The sequence below is a fragment of the Artibeus jamaicensis genome, unplaced genomic scaffold (assembly GCF_021234435.1).
Source record: "Artibeus jamaicensis isolate MK-2021 breed Jamaican fruit bat unplaced genomic scaffold, CSHL_Jam_final contig_797, whole genome shotgun sequence".
NCBI classification, from domain to species: domain Eukaryota; kingdom Metazoa; phylum Chordata; class Mammalia; order Chiroptera; family Phyllostomidae; genus Artibeus; species Artibeus jamaicensis.
In genome coordinates, this window is record NW_026521977.1 from 13,871,873 (window position 1) to 13,895,362 (window position 23,490).

A 23,490-nucleotide genomic window follows, 5' to 3' on the forward strand; every position below is an offset into this window, starting at 1 on the left:
ATAATTTTCTAGTGATCATTATAGTTAGATTCCTAGCAGGAATCTTTTCCCTCCCTCAGTTTAGTCTCTTTCTCCCTCTTACCACTTAAAAAGCTGTTGAAAGCTCAGTTCCCAACAGCTGAATTTCAGAAGTTTGGGGAAAACTCAGATAATGGGGACAGCGTGGTCATTTTTCACTGACATCTATTACCATAAGCTAATAACACAGAAACTCTACCCCCATATGCTTTTCCAGATGATGCCCGCAGAGACTGACTCCCAAGTGTGTAGTGTTGAATCTAAATTCTAGCATGTATATTTACTAGCCCTTTCATTGCTCAATAAACAGTGAAAAGTCACCACTTCTGCAAAGGAAACAGAACAGTCTAAGCAGAGACCAGCCCCACTGGAAAATAAAGTCTGGATGCCCCTGGATTCTCCTGAGTAGCTGAGCCTTCTCTGCAAAATAAAACAACATGTTTGTTTCTCTGTCGATGCAGAATAGAAGTTCTCCAATAACAGCACTGGAATGCTCCGTTCATTATGATTTAGGGAAACAAACAATGCGTGTGATTTGAATGGTTGTAACTTGGTCTAGACCAGAAGTCTGCAAGCATCTATTATAAACAGCCAGCCAATATGCATTTTAGGCCTTGTAGGCCATTCAAGGGCTGCCACAGCCACTCAGTCCTGGCATTGCAGCATAAGAACACTCCAGACACCAGGGAAACAAAGGAGAGTGGCTGTGTTCCAGTAAAGTGTATGGGCACCGAAATGCGAATTTTTAATATTCGCATCACAAGACATTCTTCTTCTTTTGATTTTGCCCAACAATTTAGAAATGTCAAATCATTTTTAGCTTGCCAGCCATGACGAAACCAGGAAGATGGCTGGGTTCAGTTTGAAAGGTGCAGTTTGCTGACCCCTGGCCTACCAGTAAAGGGTGAATGGATTTCAGTACAAGGCTCCACCCTAACTGACTTAGAGCAGCTGCCTTCCTTGAAAGCCATGCTGAGAATTCTGACGTTGCCTCCATATTTAGTAATGAGATAGCCAGGACTGATTAGAAAGACCTTCCATGGCCAATGACAAGGGAAGAGGTGATACAAATTTGTAATATTTATTATATTTTATCTAGAACAAGGTGGTTTTCCTGACTAATTAGAAGGACCATGTTTCACTAACATAGATAACAAATTAATGTCTAGAATCCAGTAAGATATTATGTAACTAGCTATCAGGTATTCCGTGGCTAAGAAATTGCATTTTTTCATACTGTCTCTCCAAGGATATAACTATCCTTGTCAACTTTAATATCAGAAAAGTTTATTAAAACAGTGTCTTCTAATAAAACTACAGGGGAAGGACTGCAGATTCCTAGATGTTCCCTACCTATCCAGGCCCTTCCCATAAGATTTATCTAGAAGAGAGGTCAATAATGGTCAGGTAGCCACAGAGAGCCAATTAGGTACACCATCTGATCAGGCTTTATCAATGACTGTATAATCTATTAAAAACATGCAGAGTCAGGTTTTCTGGAGTCTAACTTTCTAAAACCTTATGTATGTGAAGGTGTACATGGAAATATTTAAAATATCAAGTTAGATTGAAATAATATTTAAAAGACTTTTAAATATTATTATTTCTCCAAATAAATGTTTATTTTGATTTATACTTACTACATAGTCATCCAACCAACATTTACTTAAGAACAAACGATTAGCTTGCCAGCTGGCAAAACCAAGAAGATCCAGCTCTCAGAGTACACAGGGCTTGTCTCCTCTTCCCTCCTTAAAGTAGTGCATTATAACATAAGTAAAAAAATTAAAAAAAACAGATGTGCATCTTTTTTCAGTTTTAAAAATTGTGTTTAAACTAGAGTATTTCTGCATTGAATATCTATGTGAACTTTCACTCTGTGGGCCCTTACTTCAGAGAATGTAAACCCTGAAGAATCCGCTTCGGTGGCGTGGCACTTGGCGTTTCACAACCACCTCTTACTGGCTTCGCTTTCCACTTCTAAAACAACTCCACTGACTCAGAGATAGGAAGGCTCAGGCTTTGTGTTCTATGGAAAGAAAGCACTAGGTTTTTTTGTTTGTTTGTTTGTGTCATTTTGTTTTGGCAAGGACACATGGCCTTTCCATGGAGGAGTGAGAGTTGACAGAAGAGAGGGGAGCGCGAGACTCTTACCTTCCAGTTCACAAAAGGAAACACAATCCCCAATGTGAACAAGCCCAGCATCGGTCCCCCACACATGCCATGGACGCTGATTGCGGCCTGCAGAGAAAGGCGGGTCAGAATCACAGCTTTGTGACCCACCTGGGCCCACCTCTTTTGTAGACTTGGGATAAAATTCAGTCCTACTCCTGAATGCACCACTAATTAATCACGGGCTTTCTGGAAGTCATTGCTCCCTTCTGGGCTCAATGATAAATATTGTGTTAAAAAATGAAAATACATACAAACAGACGTGTGTGCATGTGCATACATACTCAGGTAATGTGGATTTGGGAAAAAGTAGTTTTCCCTCAAGCTGGAACTCATTGATTTGTTTGTATTTTCTATCTTATCAAAGTGTTTTTATATAATGTACCAAATAAGTACACATATAACACATGTCATATCTTATGTAGTTGATCAGCTGTTTGAGCAATCATCTTATTTTGACAGCAATAGCCTGTCTCTCCATCTCTGACATCTTACGCAGAACAACTCAAGGAAGTCGAAGCGTTAGGTATGGCAGGAAGCCATCGGATGCTCATGTCCCACTCCCCTCCTTTATGGCTTCTTGTGGAAATGGAATTTGACAAATGTATTTCCACATCTGTCAACCTCTAAACTACTGAGCTCAGTGGAGTGGCAAAGATTTGTCATTAAACTAAAGGTTGTCAATCTATAGCCTTGTTCGATGGCCTTGGACAGCAGTCACAGTGGTGCAGGGAAATGCGCATGCACACACACACACACACACACACACACACACACACAGCTACTCTGCAATCAGCCCTGTCTCATCCCATTAATGCAATTATAGGGCTCTTAGATCAAAAGGCTGAGATGAGGATGGTCCAAAGATCTTATATATATGGTATGTCATGGTTGTCAGGCGCCCCCTACAGGCCAGATCGTAAGGATGAGCTACTTGGGCGTCCAAATAAAGGACCTCATTTAGTCCTTACAGTTAGTTGCCTTGTAGTAGGTAGCACTAACCCAGCTTCATAGATGAGAACATCGGACTGAGAGAAAACGTAGTTAAAATAAAGGCATATTTCATCTAGACAGAGGCACAGGTGAGATTTAAGAGTTTTAAGCCATTTTGTCTGGCTATAAAACCCACATTTTCTTTTCAAAAAGGAGTGTTTAAAAAGAAACAAAGTTAAGAGCATAAATCACCATAAGGGCCTTCTTTGTTTCACTTAAGGGAAAAAATTCTTGAAAGAGTCCATCACTAATAGAATATTTAAATTCTAATGTTGGCCCCGCAACACAGAGGTATGATTTGGTGGACCTTCTGTTGTTAACTCTGGTTCGTTCTACTCCAGAGAGACTTCCCCAAACAACAAAGGGACACGACCAAGGGGCTTTCAAATCCCCCCACCCGCCTGTATTGTAAGTTCTTCTGTCCAGAAATAGGAGATGGAAGGCAATGTCATGAGTGTTTTGCCAGGTTAATTTTTAGAGAACTGGATGCCACAAATAAATCTTTCATAAAACAGAGGCTGATAAGATTAAAGTTGATACTTTTCCAAAATGTAGATAATTTAATATTCTTGACACTTCCTCTGTTGATTGACAGCATTAAATCATAGTTGCTATGGTTGCTGAATTTGGAAGCTAATTTACTAGGTATTACATGGAAAAGTCAGTTAGTTAAAAAAAAAGGTACTTATCTCTCCCAGTAGGGGAAAAATTAAAAATCTCTTACAAAGTCATTAGCCTCAGGAAAAATAAAAGTCTTATGTGATAGGAAGAAAAAAATCTAAGAAAGTCAGTAATTATTATCCACTCACACGTATTCATTTTTTTTGTTTAAATGACATGATTGAAAACCTATGGCATGCCAAGAAAACGTAAAGTATCTTCATGTAATACAAAGATAAAGAGGAATTGAAAGTGTCAAAGTAGAATCTGAAGACTTGCTTCTCTGCTGTTGCTTTGCAACTTGGGCAGTTTGTGAAGGGAACGGGTGTTATGACCTCAGGAGACCAGGGTCATAAACCCGGTTCAGCCACTAACTAGCTGTGAGCACTTGAGGAGGATATTTCTACTCTTTTCTGTGTTTAACTACAAAAGGAAGATGGTAAAACAGATTATCCTAAGGCTCCTTTTAGTGCTGGCATTTCATGGAAGCGCCAGTGGGACATGTGGAAGGAAGTTCAGGCTGGATAACAGGTGAACAATTGATGAGTCGAGCCCTAGCTCCAGTCTTTATTTACGTGACTTTGAGACCAGTACTTCACCTGTCTACATTTCAGTTTCTTCAGCTATAAAATTAGTAGGTTAATCAAACTACCCCCTAGAGAAGTGGTAAAGATTAAATGAGATAATATATTTGAGATTATACCTAGATTAGATAAACTTTTCATAAAATCAGTCGGTTTTTTTGTCATGATTATCATTCCTACTTTTACTTCAGTATCATAATTTCTCAGATCTGAATTTTAAAAGTTCCTAAATTTATTACAGTGTACCTCGTCCCCAAGTCCCATTATTAGTTTTTTTCTTCTCATAGTTTGTTCTTCTGAAAGTAATTTTGGTTGAAATGTTATCTGCATGTCTAATTTGAATCTGGCATCAGAGGATGGCTCAGAGGAACATGAAAAACAGTAGACCACAATGAAGGTAAAATGTTGCTATGAGATTAAATGTGTCTCTTTCCTCTTTCATTACCTGTATGATGCTCCCCATGAGGGACGCAGCCACAGCCATGGAGGTACATATCACACCAAATAAGATACCTGAAAGGATAAAAACCCTCATTACCATCACCCAAGCTGGCTTTGAGGGGCTCCTTTAGCTCCTGCCCAGAACCACCTCTGATGCAAGCCCAATCGTTAGGGGTGTCGGTGAGAACTGACCTCAGCCATCACGGGCCCCAAGAGGAGCATTTAGGAGATTTTTCTCCCCGAAACACGCTATCTTAGGTCAGGCAGAATGAGCTGGAACCTAGTGCCAAATAATTTCCTATCCAAGACTCAAGAAGAAAGCTGTCAGGTGAAAGCAGCCTGAAACTGTGGGAAGGTCACTCATCGAGGCCGATCCAGACAGTGACAGAACTAATTCCACTTTGACCAGTGAACAGTCACCTGAAGAAGTTACTAACTTCTCTGGGACTCAGACAGCTTGCAAATCATTAAATATTTGTACATTTTTATCTTACACGCTTTGCAAATCTGGACAGTTCTGCTGGTTGTTTCCCTAGGTGCTTTATTCGCACTATCCTCATGGCCCTTGGCAGACAGCAAACTGGGTTATTTGTTCACGTACCCACGTACCCTCAGGGCGCCATGTGCTGAACCACCTCACACGGCACTTCTAGTAATCATCGGCAGCCATCCCTCAGTCCAGGGGTTCTACCTTTTTGTGTGCTGACTAGAGAATTGATCCAACCTCTCCCGCACCAAGTACTTACACTTCAGAAGAGTGCTATCAAGAACTACTGCAAGGCAAAGCAGTCAAGGTGAGTGGGAAAGAAAGCTCCACAGGTGCAGCTAATGCTGTGGATTGTCCCAGTGCTACATCAGCTCAGAGGATCAGACAATAATAAACCATGGACATAAAAGAAACTTGTACTCAAGCCAGCACATCCATAATATCTGCTAGAAACTGGAATTGTACTGGGGGTAATGTCCATCCACCTGCTGTTAGCTCTAACTCATTATGCAAGATAAGTAAATAGATGCATGCAATTTAATGAACCAGCTGACAAACATGCGGGCAGGTGTTGATCTGTCCTCATTCAATCATAAATAAAAAGAAACAAATCATATGAAATTCTTGGCAAATGCTGTCAAACAAGGGAATGAATACGTGCACCTAAATGCTCAAATAAAGGCTACACTTTCTGGAAATAATTTACCTTAAGGGCCAGAAAATAAAAATATTTATAAACTGCTTGGAAAACTTAATATAACATACAAATATACAATCTCAATGGAGCAAACAACAGAGAGGGCAAGAGAAAACCAATGAAATGAAAAGCAGTGAAAGCCCTGGCTGGCATAGCTCAGTGGATTGAGCACCGGCCTATGAACCAAAGGGTTGCCCGTTGAATTCCTGGTCAGGGCACATGCCTGGGTTGCAGGCCAGTTCCCCGCAGGGAATGCAGACAAGGCAACCGTACATTGATATTTCTCTCCCTCTCTCCTTCCCTTCCCCCTCTAAAGATGAATATTTTTTTAAAAAGAAAAACAATGAGAGAGGGTGCACCACCAATACGTTAGGTGAAGATGGATCCAGTGTAACAAGGAAAGACCACAAGGAAATAAAAACCGTGATAGCTGACCAAGTACCTCCACTCTTCAGTACTTATCAAAAAAATTGGTTGTATAAAAGTATTCATAGCAACTTTATTTATTATAACTTCAAACTGAAACAGTCCAGCTCCACCTATAGAAGTAGATGTTTTAAAAAAATCTGTGGGAGACCCTGGCCAAGTAGCTCAGTAGGTTAGAGTGACATCCTGATATGTCGAGGTTGCAGGTTTGATCCTTCATCAGGATACATACAAGAGTCAACCGAGAAATGCATAAATGAGTGGAACAACATGTTCCATGCTCTCAATGTCTCTCGCTCTTTCCCCCTCATTCTCTCTCTCTTAAAAAAAAAAGCAAACAAGCAAAACCCCCAAAGTTGTGCTATATTCATACAATGCCATACTGCTCAGCAATGGAAATTGATGGATCGTGGATACACAAAACAATGTGAATAAATCTCAGAAATTTGTTGAGTGAAAGGAGCCTTACAAAAAATAGTGTATACCATGTGATTCCATTTACATGAAATGTTAGAAGAGGTAAAACCAGCCTATTTTGGAAAGTATCTGGGGGGAGGGGGAGCAGGGGTTGACTGGGATGAGCAAAAGGGAGCTTTCCAGGGTCTGACAATGATTTATGTCTTTAGTGGTTGGTTTGCACAGGTGTATGAAGTTGTCAAAACTCAGGAAATGCATACATAACATCTGTTCATTTCATTGCAGGTAAACAAATACCATATGATCTCACCTATAAGTGGAATCTAATGAACAAAATAAACTAATGCAAAAATAGAATCAAACACATGAAAACATGGATCAGACTGAAAGCAATGGGGGGAATCATGGAAAGAAGGGGAAGGGACTAGATAAGAACATGTATGAATGACCCACGGACATGGACAACAGTGTGGGAATTGACTGGGGGATGGGTGGAGGTGGGCTAAGGTGGAAAATTGAGGCAACTGTGATAGAATAACAACAAACATTATTTTAAAAAGGAAACTTTAAACAGTTACTTAATTCTAGTTAATAATATGCATCGAAAAATTAGAGGGATATATTTAAATATGGTGGATTATTAAATGGATAGAGATCTAGATGGATATGAGGATAAGTAAGTCTAGAAAAATGTTAATGGATGACATATATATAGGGATTGTTAAAGGCTTTAAACCTTGTTGCATGATATAATTTTTATAATAAAATTTAAGGGGCAAAATACAGTAGCAGAATTTAAATTATTACATTTAAAACTTTATGGAGAATTCAGAATTAACTGAGGAAAAACGATTTCTTCAAGTGTGATGAGTTAAAAAACAAAACTATGGGGATAAGAGAAAAACTGAAAAAAATGAAGAACAAACAACCTAAATTTGACAATAAGGAGATGAGAAAGCTACCAGTATTAGTAGGCAATGACCATACTTAATAGAAAGCCAATTAAAATTTGGAAATCAGCAATAGTTGGGTAAATGGAAAGATACACGTTTTATAAGACAAAAACAGAAACCTACAGCTTTTCCATATTGATTATACACAGTTTTGGAGAGATGGAGAAAGCTTCTCATTCACAACATCAGTGGGAGGAGGAGGAGGAAGAGGAGGGCAAGCAAGAGGAGGGGGAAGGCATGAATATTATTAATATCTCGTATCAAAATTATTATATTATTAAACAGAAAAAAATCGATGCTATTTTTATATGTAAATCTTACAATTTTTCCCAAATGCATTTTCAGACATAATGCGGTCCCATGAGGGATAGTGCAGTTAAGTAATATGCAATATATTTTATTTTAAAGTTATGCTGAAAGAAAGCTAAACATAGAGAGCAAATTTTCTTGTAAAAAAAGTAACAATAGAAACAATTTTAATTTAACTAAAAAAAGGTGACAGGATTAGATACAATTTTATTTTAAAAGTGTATATATTTTTCCAAATTACCTATATTTCCTATAATAAGTAAACGAGCAAATGATTTGTTTATACTTAGAAGTAAATTGTATAAAACTATAATTAAGATAATAAGTATTAGAGTAATTATAAATATAATATACAATCATACAATTAAGCAAGGAGAAATTATTCTTTGAGGTGATATTGCTGGGAGTTTGGCAATAAAGTATTTGGATTTATTAGACAAAGTGACTGGCCATAGTTAGCAGAATAATATCCCAAATGGAGGAATTGATATGATCAATACATAGCATAATCAAAAGATATTGAAATGATGAATCTAGAATGTAGGGCCAGCACAAAAGAGTGTTGAAAATAAGAGTGGTGAACGGTGAGCTAGCAGGTCATGCTTTCCTGGTACCCCCCCTGGTATCTTTGCAACTGTAAGAATCTGTATGTGAGTTTTCTTATGCATCTCACACGCGTTTGCGCCAGTGTGCTGAATAGCACGTGTAGGATTTTGACAGGTACCACACACATACATTTCATGGTATGGGATGAAGATTCACTGACTATACCTACATAAGCCTTTACTGATCCAGGTGCTCAGCTTGTCGGAGAGGTGGGGAAAACAGCTCTTGACAAAATCCTCAAAGGTCACTGTTGCTAAGGCATTGATGCTGGCAGCCACGGTGCTACAGGGAGAGAAAAGCGAGAACACGGTCCAAGCTAAATAAAGCTAAGCCACCAGCCTGCCCTGTTTTCCAGGGCAAATAGATAAGGCAGCGCTCTGGGACAACAGATGTGGACACACATCCTCATTCTGGAACCCCAGGGGAGCCACATGGCCTATGTACGCACTCGTCAGAGCTGCTTCTCTGCTTAATGCTCTTTCAATGCTCCCACAGACTCCACTGAACAAGCTAGGTTTTCATGTTTTAACTCCCACTCATTTCCCTTAACAGGATGTTAAATGAGTTATCAAGCAGTAGCAGAGAGATTGGGTATGCGCATGTGTGTGAGTGCTTGGGGTGTGGTATGGTGGAGGGCTTAGGTTAGACTTGAAGCAAGATGTAGTGGTTATCCCAACTCAGGTGTCAGTTCACTTTGCCATTCATTCATATTAATTAATGTGTTAATAACATTCATGCATCTGTTTGTTCACACTGGGTACTAGGCATGTAATGGTGAACAAGAAACCAAAGATCTTCCACTTGTTTTGGAGGCAGGGACATTTAACAGACAATTGTGTGATTGATTAATGACTGTATAAACTGTTATGAAGGAAAATAACAAAGTGCTAGAAGAACATGTCTTGCAGAGACCTAAACCAATATGAAGTTAGAAGATTCTCATCTAAGAAAATTATGGTTAAAATGGGAACTGAAAACACCCATGCACATTGAGAAAAAGGTGTTCTAGAACAAAGGGAAAATTACATTTAAATGTCTGAAAGTTTGTTGCATTCAACCATCTGCAGCCATCAGAGGGGCTAGCCAGCAATCAGTAAAGAGGTAGAGGATAAAAGATAAGGCTGGGAAGGAGCCAAAGACCTAAACTCATAAAAGCTCTGACTTTCCCATCAGAGTTCAGTTTTATGGCTCTAAGAAGGACCTGAAAGTTGTCATTTTTCTCACAGAATAACATGAAACCTTATCGAATTCCTTATAGAAGCCAGGAGTATTTCAGCTAGTAAAATAGATAACTATATAAATTCAGCTGAGGCAAAATCACAACCACAAACAAAAGTTCTAGAAAACTAACAAGATAATGAACAAACCTGGCCAACCATTGTAAATTTTCCATTGGCATTCATTATTAGTTCTTTTGTTACCCTCCAATTCACATCTGAAGACTTGTTATAGCTGTGCCAAAGGTATGAAAGAAAATTGGAACTACTTCTTTTTGTGGTAATGCTGGATAATAGTACTGTTCATCTTAGCTGTAATCTTACTTCAGTTGGAATAGTTCCAAGGGTCCATCTTATGCATTATTTAATAGTTCCATTCCTAAATGACAGATACAGTAAGTACAAACTTCATAAGACCCATTTCTGGGAATTGAAACTGTAAGTACATATCATTCTTATTTTCCTGAGAAGCAAGGCCTGGTATATGTTCCCTGCAGCTTCCTGGAAGTCAAATAAGGAAAGGAGGTGATCAAATAAAAGGAGCACTCCCAACAGGCATGACTCAAAATCAATTATGTGAAAGTTGCAAATATTATGGTTAACCTTTGAATCCATTGTGAAGGAGGGAAGGCAAAGCTGACTTTGGCCCAGAAGGCTCAGATTTTTAGAACCTCTGCTGGGCTGTTTTTTGCATTCAGGTGTATTATTCATTCATACGTCAATTTCTCAAATTCTAAAACTGCTCCAACAAGATAGTAGAAAGCTTTTCTTTTTCCTATATCTCCACTACTACGCTTTTACTCTACCCCTATTCTTGTCTTCCCCTTTGCCTAATCCAATACCCTCCTGAACATTTATAGCAGTAGTTTCTCTACAATATATACTCCTGAGAGAAAAAATAAAGAGTACTCTCTGGAAAGGGACAAACTGAAAAGATAGTGTCACCCCTGCTTGGGTGTGATCCTCTGGTGCTCTTGTTTCTGCCTTAGTTTCCTTGAGGTCCTAATGCCAGCACCAAAGAGCACTTTGTGTTGCTAATGCAGAATTCTGAAAGCACAGAGCAAAATATTCAACAGTACACTAAGTTAAAATTACAACATTAGCAAGTTGCAGTCAACATATGGATTCAAGAAGTTTCTAGTTTGAAAATTTGTCAACATAATAGTAATATGTCAAAGCTTAACAATTTTCTAAGTACCCATTTTAAAATTTCCAAAATTTACCAATCAGGGGAGAGGGGAGGGAATTTCAGGGAAAAATGGGATTTACAGAAACTAGTATAAAGGACACATGGACAACAAGTAAGGGGGGTGGAAATGGGAGGGAGGTGGGGAACACTGGGGGGAGGTGGGCTGGGATGGGAATAAAAGACAGAAAACTGTACTTGAACAACAATTAAATTTAAAAAATTAAAAATAGTAATAATAAAATAAAATTTCCAAAATTTTACCAAAATTCAATAGTCTCCCTGATAAAAATATTTTCTAAAAGTACAATAAATTTATGCATTTTTTACCTTTTTTACAATTTTACTAATTTTTAAAAATGTATATATATCTTTCAAATCAAAATCTAAAATCATGTTTAACGATAGGATCCAAGAAATATTCCCTTTAAATTATATAACAAGATCAGGATTTCTGCCATTCCTCAATTGATTATCATTGGCCTCAAAGCACAATTGTATATGAGAATTAACATAGGAGCGTAATTACTTAAAAATAGAGAAAAACAAAATTATTCATAGATCTCATGATTTCAGTACAATCAAACCCTAAAAAAATTAAAATAATAATTGAAAATGATTAGGAGAAAACTAGATATCAAGGGAACTTCTGTAAAAGGAAAGTAATTAATAATTATGAGTCTCTCAGACTTTAAATCATATTTTAAAGCACAATTGCTAAAATTATTAGAATTGGCATAACTGTAGACAAATAGATCAAAGGAATATAAAAGGGAATCCAGAAAAGTCCTGAGCACATCAAAAAATGTAGGATGTACTAAAAATGGCTTTTCAAGTTAATAGTTAGAAGATTTATTTGGTTTTTACTAAAAAAATAATGGGACAACTGGTAACTCACTAAGAAAAAATATGAGTCAGAAACTCCATTCCTCATGACACATGTGTAGTCTAGATGATTTAATAATATTTGACAGTTAACAAAATCATTAATATATTAGAATAAAGTCTGTGTGATTACTTATAGTCATGGCATGGAAGCCTTTCTGAGAAAGATATTAAGTAGAAACTGTAATGTAAAAGAATTGATTGATATAAAATAAAATATCCATATACTCGAAATACCATTAATATAGCCAATAAAGAGCAAATGAGAAAAACAAGACATGTCAAAAATATTTTCAGATTTATAAAGAGGAAAACTTAAAAGAAAAAAATCCTGAGTAAATAATTTGGTATATTTCAAAACAAACAAACAAAAGAAAATGAATGGCCAGCGAAATTAGAGAAAGGTTGCCAATCCTACTTATGATGAAGGGAATTCATAGTTAAATTAGTGACCATTTTTCCAGCTGGCAAGTTTAACAGTGCCATAGTACTCAATACTGACAGTAGTGTGGGGAAGGAGTTACACTAGTGTTTTCAGTGTATAAAATAGTACAAACTTTTGGAAGTTAATTTAGCAATGTGCATGAAAAGTTTTAAACAAATTGTATTTTGACACAGTAATTCTACGTCTTATCATGTAGTCTACATATATCCTTGCACAATTTCAGAAAGACATACAATGTGGTGAGCTATGTCCTGCCAAAACTCATATGTTGGAGCCTAATTTCCAATGGACAGTATTTGGAGGTGGGGCCTTTGGGACTTAATCAGATCATGAGGGTGAAGCACTGATGAATGGGATTAGTGAGAGACCATTAACCAGACCTCGTGGAGAGCTCTGTCACCCCTTCTAGGACGCAAGGGCTCAGCAGGAAGACAGCCGAGTTTCAACCAGAAAGTGTGTCCTCACCAGACACCAAATCTGCCAGTGCCCGAATCTGAGACTTCCTAGCCCTGAGAACTATGGTTAATGCATTTTCACTGTTTGTAAGCCACCCAGTCTGCGGTACTGTTACAGCAGCCCAAACAAACTAAGACATACGCATTGTTAGTTACGCCTTACATCAAAGCACTGGAAGATCAAACAATGAATAAGGTAGATCTGCGGATGCAGGAAGATTTTTAAATTGTATTAACTTAAAGAAATGGAACACTATATACAATGTGATCTCTTTTTTGTACACTAAATGGTACATATGTTCATATAAGCAAAGAAACTTTCTGATTTCTTAACAAGAAATTATTAACAGCGGTTAATTTTGTGGGGTGGGACAAGAGATTTGAGGGATAAGATACAAAGATTTTACTTTTGTCCACTGGTACTGCTTGAATCTTGACCCTGATCAATTTCCTGTGTTAAACTTGGCCTTTAACCAATCCTGTAATTGATTCTGTACAACTGAGTTCCAGGAAGAGAAGTAAGACTTTTCCCACTAGCTGGGTCTCTGGTTCTCAAAGGCAGTAGGTCCAGCTTAAAGGAAAGCAGTGATGCTACCTCACTGCTCCAGTGCACTGCCCTTAACACTGCTGCCCCTACCCTCTCCAAGTCACTATCTTCTCTCACTTGAATGAAGACAAATGCTTCCTAATGAGTCACTCACTTTTACTGCTCAGGCTTTTATTATAAGCTCTTCCCCACGTAGAAAACTGAGTCTTCAATTGTATGACATCACTCACTGCCTTGTTTCTGACCTTCTGATGTTTTCCCATTTAATTTGAAATGCAAACTCTTTATCATGATCTGATGCCTGTTCACCTCTTCAAACTCATCCCCATCTGCTCTCCTCCCAGTTCCTCGGCTTTAACCCTTCTGTTTGTTCCTGCCATATTCCACACAATTTCTTTTCCGGGGGCTTTGGAATTTGCTCCTCCCCATGCCCGTAAGCCCGCCTGTGCTCTTCACAGAGGTAGCTGCTTCTCGTGCTTTCAATCTCATCACACGAGTCACACACCCAAAGAGGAGGCTCCTAAAGACACTATTAAAAACAGAATCCCCCAGGCCTCACCTCTCTCTAGGATATCACCCTGTTATTTCCTTTCTATTATTTGTCATCAAACCATATCTTGTTTATCTTGTTCACTTATAAATTGTCCACTTTCTATGCCAATTAGAATGCAAACTCTATATGAGAGAAATGTCAGCCTTGTCCTCCACCATATCCCCATGTTCCCGCCATCACCAATTGTGCCCAGCATAACATAAACCTTAGAATGATGTCTACATATGGAAGATGGGAGTTGTTAGCTGCCTGAGTGTGCTACTGAAAATGGGAAGAATGGATTGCAAAGAATGGATCTGCAGAAATACACTGTGGCTGGGTGGCAAATGCCACCAGAGTGAGCTGCCTAGTGTAAAGGTGGTGTGCAGTTGCGGGGGACAGAGGGCATCAGACAGGGTTGACAAGATTAAAGAAAGGTCTAGTGCGTGGGCACGCCTAGGTTTACATCCTGCTTCTGCAGTTTACTATGTCCCGTGGGTAAGTTGTCTACCTTGTTAAATCTCAGTTTTCTTATCTCTACACTGATGATAATGTGAATAAAGTTTCATCCTCATATATAGTGTAACAACTAACAAGCAAACACAAAGAAAGCATTTAGCAGCACGGCTGACACTCGGTAAGTACTCGGTAAATAAATACCAATGATTCCCTACCGCCATCACCTCCTCACCCGTGTTGCACCAACATTGTCATCACATGTTAGTGCTGCCAAGGCACTAACCTCAGAGTTCCACTGAAGGCACAGGACACAAAAAGTCCTGGTAGTCCAGGCATCGAGGCAAATATCTCCATGACAAAGTATGGCATCAGCTGACGAGGAGGCAAACAACATAGGGTTAGTGGTCTCCTCAGCAGTGTCTGAACTGTGCAAATGTAGCTTTTTAGCAAAAGAAAGTGAAAAAATACACGATTAATAGTAACAGAGGAGTTGCATGGACTAAGGTTGCTACATTCTAGCAAATGAGGTTATGACCTATCCAATTCCATGGACCCAAGGTCCAGCTGTAGGGGAGGGAGAGGGGCAGAAAAAGAGACAGTATTAGGAAAAAGGGGCTAGACAAACTTTAAAAGGTTCAGAGACTGTAAAAATGTTTCTTTTGTTTGCAATGTATATTTTCTTGTCTGTTTACCCTTAAATTTAGCAAGTAAACCCTAGAAACAAATGCTTAAGGGTCTTCAGGGAATCTAGGTGCTATGGTTCTACTTTGTAGCCCGATTTCTGAGAGAAGCCCCATAAGATAGGGTAAGATAGTGGAAGGTATAGGGGAAAACCGAGGAGATGACTGGTTCTCCTGAATGTTTGTCTAAAAAGCGAATTTTTAAGAGAATGTTTAGTGGAGAACATCGGGTGATACTGTTTGAGCTATGATGATAAGACATGAGCCAAAGCATTGGATAAATATGGGTCATTTTGTTACATTTGAGACCAAAGCATCATTAATCAACCTTGAGATGTATAGAAAGAGTTGAAAGGCAGCTTTGACAACCAAATCTTTTAGTTCAATCTCACCTCTCTTTGTCCTTGGCCTTGCCCTAGCCCCTGGCCTCATCTCCAAGGGCAAGGTGAAGTACCTTTTTTTGTTTTACATGTCCAATCCCTCATGTTAGACCCTAAGGTGTGGTGATATCACCCAGGAGGAGAGAAAAGAAATGTAGTCTTTTGGTCCAGGCGGAAGAAGAGGAAGACCCCACATTACCCATCAATGGCTAGAGACACACGCATTTCAGCCATTCCCAGGGACCTGACAGTAACACGTACCTGGTCTGGTGCTGAGACAATGCCAGAAGTCCAAGGATCGCAGTCTTTGAAGTAGCAGTACATGATTAAGCCAGAGAAGACAGCACAAAACAGAATGATCCAGAGACCCAACAAGTTGAAGTACAAGGCTCTAGAAAAAAAACGCACAGGTAGCCTCTATTCCATATTACAAAGACTCAAGGTGAAAGCTTTTTTGGCCTTGTTGCTTTAAAATAAGATTTTACAGCCTTCAAGAATTATTACATTTTGCCCTGGCTGGTGTAGCTCAGTGGATTGAGCGTGGGCCTGTGAACCAAAGGATGGAGGTTCGATTCCCAGCCAGGGCACATGCCTGGGTTGCAGGCCAGTTCCCAGCAGGGGACACATGAGAGGCAACCATACACTGATATTTCTCTCCCTCTCTCCTTCCCTTCCCCTCTAAAGATAAATAAATTTTTTAAATCTCTAAAAAATACTAAAATAAAGGCCATTTACTCCCATGTAAAATGTGTTAGATACGTTTTTAAAAAATAATTATTACACTTTATACTTTTACTCTTGTTTTTTTGTTTGAGAACAGTACAATTTTAGACTGATTACAAAATTTGACTGAAGTAGATTTGATGGATTTTTTTTGAAATTGAGAGTTTTTTTGCAAAACCTCAATGTGTGGTGTGAGATCTATTTTCTTAGATGAAATTTTACATAACAATCGCTTACCTATAACTTCAACTGATGCCCCTTCTACTCAATTCAGGAAACTGTCAAAAATCCAACTTACATTTTAACATATTTTCTTCCAGAGAAATAAAAAGATGAGTGCAGACATAGATAAGTTTTGGAAATACTCACTTCGGGGATTAATTCAGATGAAATGTGAAGTTAAGGGGCTTTTCTTGTTGTTGTTGTTGTTTTTAAGAAAACAGAAAATGCGAAGAGCCTTAAGGTCATTTTATCCATATTTTTGGGAGCAACTTGTTTTATTCCATAGCACATAGATATGCTTAATTATAGTTATGCATATGATTTTGCAGTAGCCTATGGCTGTTTTGTATTTATTACTGTTATGTGAAAGTAAAAAATTTACTCACTTTCTTAATCTGCAAACAGACTTGAAAGTAGGCTAGCTTTACAATACCTGAGAGAATAAAAAGGCTCATTCTGGCTCCAGTTGCAGAGAACCAGGAGAGAAGCATTGGGCACTTTCTTGGTTCCAGTCATTCAATGAAAGGAATTAAATGCATCCACATTCAAGTATAAGGAGCACACATTCATTTCAAAGTCCCCTAAAGCCTGTGCTGTGTAGGTATACTTGACTTTCAGAAAGCCCTGAAATCAAAGTATTTATTCTTGAAGCAAATATGTTCAATAATTATCTCATTGGTTGGTTTCTGTTTGACATTATTTACATTAGCAAAGAGTTTTACCTCAAAAGTTACTCTCTTGGGAGTAGTCTTACAATGTTTATCCTTTGAGTTTCATTTGTTTTTGTGTGTGTGGAGGGCTTGAATTAGACATAGCCTTTGGGAATACACTTGATACATAAAGTGATCAATACCTGTGGATTGCATTGGTTCTATTCAGGCAAACTCTCTGAACCAGCTTCTTCTGAGTACTTGTGATCTAGCAAGCAGTGAGCACACAGAACCCACATTCATGGAGGTGATATTCTTGGACTGGAGCCAAGCAATCATCTCTGACATGAACTAAATGAATGAGATGATCTTGGATTCACATCTAAGATATAAGAAATATAAAGAAAATAGACAAAGGCAATGGAAATAGAAAATGAGTGTGCGTGTATGTGGGTGTCCTCATCTTAGTGGGGAGATGGGATGGTGCTGGGGAGGGATGAGATAACCGGTCTGAACTCCCGTACCCTCAGAGCACCATTTTCTACACATAGGCCTAGCATAGAAACTGTACCTTCAACTCTCATTCATTTTAAAGCAGAGTTTTAAATGAATTTTAATTTTATATGAATCTTAATATCAAAAACATATTTGACATTAATACATTTTCATTAATTCAGTTATTTGATCAAGTGATGATGATGTGTTCAGAGAGTTTGTTGGTGTTATTTATTATCATCGGATATAAATATGCTACTAGTGTATTGCTGAAACACTAGTAATGCTTTCACTTCTTCCCTCCAAGAATGCGTGAAGTATATAAAGTGAAATATTCACTTTTAGAATTTAAGTTACAGATTGGTGAATCATGTCCAAGCAACTTCATTTCATTTGGTTTAAATAAGAAACTGCATTGAAAGTACTTTAAAGTCAGTTGCAGAAATATTCATGGTGGCTCTTTCCTGCTCTAGGAAAAGTTGAAGGCACCCTGACAAGTCAGGGGCGGCTGGAACTTTGGACAGCAGCAGCAAGGATAAAATGCTCATTTTAGATGACCTGTTAATTTATCTCCACCAGTTTTGCAGAAGAGTGCACGGTTTCTCTCGGTCCCCGTTTGAGAGTGCGGCTGACTTTTGGGGCTTGGGACAGGACTGACAAGCTGTGTGCCTGCTGGAGTCACCAGAGTACGCAGGCGTGGCAAGGATACCCTGGGAAAACTTGGAGCACCTAAAGCCCCATTACGACCTCCTTCTTCTTTTTAAATCTCTCGTTGAGAAATTTGAAGGTATAACCATCAAAAGAAAAACAGTAGCTGAAGAAACCACATGCTAAGTCAGTAAGTGATAAGGGTTATCTCATCACAGAAACTAAGAAATATATGCTGTTTACCTCTGCATTGCTCTACACAGCACCTAATTTAACCCTGTCATTTCTCAGTAAATAAAGGCAGAAAACGATGGAGAACAAAGGCAGACAGATTATTAAGTTCAAATCCCAGCTCTAATAATTCCTTGCTGAGATGGGAGTAATAATACATGCCTCAAAATATTGTTGGAAGAGTTAAATGAATCTTTCTGTTCCTCTTATAGGCACACAACATTAACAAGCATTAATGAATACCCAATAGGGGCAGATAAAACAGAGAAATATTTTTATTAATAACTCACAGCTTGGCATGCTTTTCTGTTTTGCAAGAAATGCATCGCTGGATGGTTGACTGATTAACTCCATAGACCCCGAGCCAGGTAAAAGTTCCTCCCACTGATATTGTCCAAAAAGTATGTCTCCTGAGAGGATCCATATCAAAGCTACAAGGCAGAGAGAAGAGAGTGAACAAAGATTTTTTTTAGGGGATTAGGTCATGCAGCTAAATCTTTATAAAAGATGAAAAAGTAGCATTGAACATACTCAATTCTGTCTAGTCGAGATCCATTTGCTGATTGCTCTAACACCCTTTGAAATCCACCAACTTCAGCTGATCCTTTAACGAGAACGGTTAAGAAGCCCACAAGCATGACAACCATCTGAAACGCATCTGACCACACCACTGCTTTCAGTCCTCCCTGAAATGGAGAGAATGGGTATGAGTTCTCAGCCTGAAGCCTGCAATTCTTCCAACTCTGTTAATATGATCTATGTTTCCATCCTTCCTTTCTTCTTTCCTCCTCCCCTTCCTTCCTTTCTTCTTTTTTCCCCTTTCTTTTCTTCAGCACAGTTGCTCAGCACCTTTTATGTGCCATGTATGATGTTAAGTATGGGATTAAAAGAGACAGATTTCTTCCTTAATTTCCGAATTAACTCTGTTAACTTCTTTTATAATCTGGTGGCAGAAGCAGATACTAGACAATAATACAGCTTTTAACTTAAAATTGTAGAAGGTGTAACCGAAGTATATAGCATGGAGTCCTGATCTGGTCTTAAGAGAGTGTCATTGGAGCCAAGCTCTGAAGAGTGAGGGGGCGTTTGCCAGGTCCAGAGAACGCAGTGCAGAGGGGAGCACCAAGGAGAAGTGAGGAGAGGCATGGCTGCCTGCGGATGCAAAGGAAAGCTAGGCCATACAAACTGAGGAATATGCACAGTGCCCATGGGGAGGCTGTTGAACTTGCTAGAGACCAGAACACACAGACTATGACACGACTACATAAACGATTTCTTCGGAGCAATAAGAGAGCATTAAATAGATTTATGTGATGAAAACTTTTGTTTGTTCCACAGTAGTTTCAGTAACAGCTGGGTGGACAGGAGATTTCAAGGACCATAGCAGAACAGGAGTGGAGAGAGCAACTCAGGGTTTTATTTGAGTTGCCCATGTGACAACAGGTTGAAGTAAGGCAAAGATTGAAAGGACTTGATGGATTTGAATGATATGTGGGAGTTAAAATCAACATAGGTTGTGATTAACTGAATACAAGTGAGAGGGGAATGAGGATAAGCACCCAGGCCAGGCTTGTGCAACCTGAGATTTCTTTTTGTAAAGCTAGAGACAGTGAATACAGTGTGGAAAGCTGAAATGGTAGAACACTTAGAAGAAGAAAGAACTGGAAAGGTATGATAGATTCTGGATATTCATGGAGAAAGGAGTTTTAAGATCTAGAAGATGGTGAAATAGTGGGTTGAGTGAACCAGAATTTCAGGAATATGGAACTAACAGTACAACACAGCACAGTGTGATTGGACAAGAGGTTAGGGAGGTGCTTGGAGTTCCTTGGAGAACCTGAAAGCAAACAAACAAAACAATATCTGAGCCCCTTTCCCAAGGATTCTGAATAAACTGAGGTCTACTGGGGTAGGAATCAGTCCTCAGTGTTTTTTGAAAGTTCCCCAAGTGATTCTAATGTACAGTTCTAGTTGAGAACTTGTGGACAAGAAGGAAAGAGGAAAGAAAGAGACTGGTGCAATAATCCAGGTATAAAATCCCATAGCACCTTGTTGAAGGTGGAATGAGCAAATAAGAGAAATGAGAAAGATTAAATGAAATAATGTATTTAAAAGAGCTTTGAAAATGAATAGCGCTGTGAGAAAGAAAGGGCATAGTATTTTTAACAATAAAAAATAGAATTATCTTCCCCTGTTACTCCTCCAGAGTGTCAAGAACTTCTGTGAAAAGATGATAGGCATCATCTTCATCTTAAAAAGAAAGATGATATTAGGGTTGTCCCATCATTTCTTTTGGAATCACAATTAAAATACAATGAAAAATACATTAAATTTCCTGCCAGAGGCACCTGATTTTATATTATGTTCAGATTCTGATTTGAAAAATAGTCAGTTTCTTAACTCCCACCTCCCAAAGAGTAGCATTTTCATTTTCTCTAAAGACATGGAAACTTCCAAATTGAAATCTCAACATCAGAGATAGTGATATGAAGATCAAATGTCAAAGACCTCAGTTTTCAGAGAGTAGTTCACATTGGTTATGCAAAAATATGCATAAACCTGAACTTCAGCTAGACATGAGGCAAGAGAACAAACCACTTTATCAAAAGTTCATTAAATGATAGGTTATAACCCCCCTGAAAACTGCTCTGACTCTGACTCCTTCACATAGCAAGACACACATCTCCATGCATGTGTGCACACACAACCACATACACACACACCACTAATCAGGATTGTGCCATAGTGTCACTAAGTGTTTAACGGGTCTGTGTTATTTGACATCCAGTGTTTATTAGATTGCATACCCCTGCATGGCAAGTGTCACTTCCTATTTCCGTAATCTCTTTCCACCACAAATGTTTTAGGCTGGGCAGCCACAGGATTACCAGTGTCAAGTGTCTGCAGCATGTCCGAGCAAAAGTGTTAGACATGAGCCACCATTTGGTGAGACATGGGAGCCTCTAACCTGGCTAGAGAGCAGGGGGAAGGAACAGGGGTGTGGTGGGAAGAAATAGCTGGGTGGATTTATTCACCTAAAGAAAGGTTTCCAGCCCTGGCTGGCATAGCTCAGTGGATTGAGCACAGGCCTGTGAAGCAAAGGGTTGCCGTTTCGATTCCCAGTCAGGGCACATGCCTGGGTTGCAGGCCAGGTCCCCATTAGGGGACACATGAGAGGCAACCACACATTGATGTTTCTCTCCCACTCTTTCTCCTTCCTGTCCCCGCTCTCTAAAAATAAATAAATAAAATATTTTTTTTAAAGAAAAAGACAGGTTTCCAGTACTAGGCTAAGAAGCTTATACTTTATCCTGTAAACAGTAGGATGCAAGAAGAGAATTAGTTCAGTCAAGTGGCTTGAAGAAATGGATGTTTCCAGATTAATATGTCACAGGCCCGTAGTGTGGGAGGGAAGCACTGAAACCAATTAAGAAGTAATAAAGTTAGTTTATTTTAGCTTATTCTGATTATTGAACTATCCAGACTTGTTTCTGACATGTTACTATTCGGGTTCTATTTGTTCTGTTTTCTCTATGCTTCCCCCGCCATCTTTTCTTCTCTTCCTTAAATCAGTTGAGGTTTGTTTAGTAATTATTTTAATTCCATTTTTTTTCACTTTGATCATGTTATTTAAATGAGTCCCCATAAAATTTTTAATTTAGAGTCTAACTTTTAAAAAATGTCAATTCAGGGCTTATAAAATCTTTAAGTCTGCTTAGTCTCTTCCTCATTTTACACACTATTGTTGTCCAGCTGGCGATTATTCTTTTTCTTAATCCCCAAATTACATGTAGCAATAACAATTATTGTGTTTTAATATTACATAATTTTATATGTAATTAGATACTATATAAATTATACTATACTTTAAAATTATTATTATCATTAAGTACCAAAAATTGTTTGGCTAGACTTTCTAAATGTTTACTATTTTATTATCTTATTACTTTTTCAATCTAAAACTGGATAATTTTTCCTCTTTCCACAACACTTCCTCCAGGTTCTCAGGTGAAGATATTTTAGTGGTAACTTCTCTTGGTTCTTGAGGGTCAGCTCCTGAAATATTGGTTTGCTAAATACACAATTCTAAGTTGACAATTTTTTTCACTTCAGTGCTTTGAAAATGTTATTGCACTATTTCTGTCTTTCACTATTGTTGCTAAGAAGTCAGCATTTAGCATCCCTAGCCATGTATCTCCTTATCATTGTATGAGCAGGTACGTCAGAGCAACTAATCTCAGATAATGCCAGATACTTAAGGAACAGGAGCCTATTTTTAACCTTGGGAGGAGCTGTGTGTGACTGGAGTAGAATGGTATGGGAGTGAGGATGGAATGGAAACAAATTAAGATAAAACTTCCTAGTGTAAACAAATGGTGGGAATTGCAAGTATGAAAAAGAGAGATAGGGGCATTTTAAATTATATATTCTCATGATACATATTTAAAAAGTATGTGGTATGCACATAATGCCAAAATACATGTAGGTCTACTACATGACAACATATCAAGTACTTTATTTCTCTATAAAAAGAAGGAAAGAGAATCCAACTATTGGGAAACCATTGCCATATTCTTAATTGGTTACTTACAGCCTTTGAATTGTATATGGTGCTAATGACTCAGGAGAAGAGAGATTCCCATTGCAAGGCATGGCAAATAAGAGGTGCTCCATGAATGTTTGTTGAACTAAACTAATTGTAGCAATTGTATAAATATCTTGCCTGCACCACCAGATTCCTTAGTTAAAGACTGAGCATGTGTAAAGCCAAATCTATAAATGAGAGACAAAAGCAAGCTGTGGAATGCTCAGGTTTACAAAATACCAGCCATCCTTGATTATTCACACATGCATTTTGTATTTCTCAACCATTAAACAGGGAAGTATAAATTCTACTCATGGTATAGAGTCACTATTAAGGAGCTTTTTTGCTTTCTCAGAAGTTGCATGTGGTCACCTAATCCTCTGATCA

The 23,490-nt window shown here is 38.4% G+C and overlaps 1 protein-coding gene across 2 annotated transcripts in view; it reads right to left on the reverse strand.

Moving 5' to 3' along the window:
- SLC5A12 (solute carrier family 5 member 12) overlaps positions 1 to 23,490 on the reverse strand; it is a 42,661-nt gene that overhangs the window by 10,974 nt on the left and 8,197 nt on the right. For both annotated transcript variants that reach the window (XM_037132987.2, XM_053673168.1), the window contains exons 5-11: positions 19,050 to 19,204; positions 18,809 to 18,949; positions 15,811 to 15,940; positions 14,773 to 14,861; positions 8,933 to 9,045; positions 4,873 to 4,940; positions 2,173 to 2,259 (exon numbers count right to left, since the gene is read on the reverse strand). In XM_037132987.2, the coding sequence (XP_036988882.2) occupies positions 2,173 to 2,259; positions 4,873 to 4,940; positions 8,933 to 9,045; positions 14,773 to 14,861; positions 15,811 to 15,940; positions 18,809 to 18,949; positions 19,050 to 19,204 (783 nt within the window). The remainder of the gene's footprint in view (positions 1 to 2,172; positions 2,260 to 4,872; positions 4,941 to 8,932; positions 9,046 to 14,772; positions 14,862 to 15,810; positions 15,941 to 18,808; positions 18,950 to 19,049; positions 19,205 to 23,490) is intronic.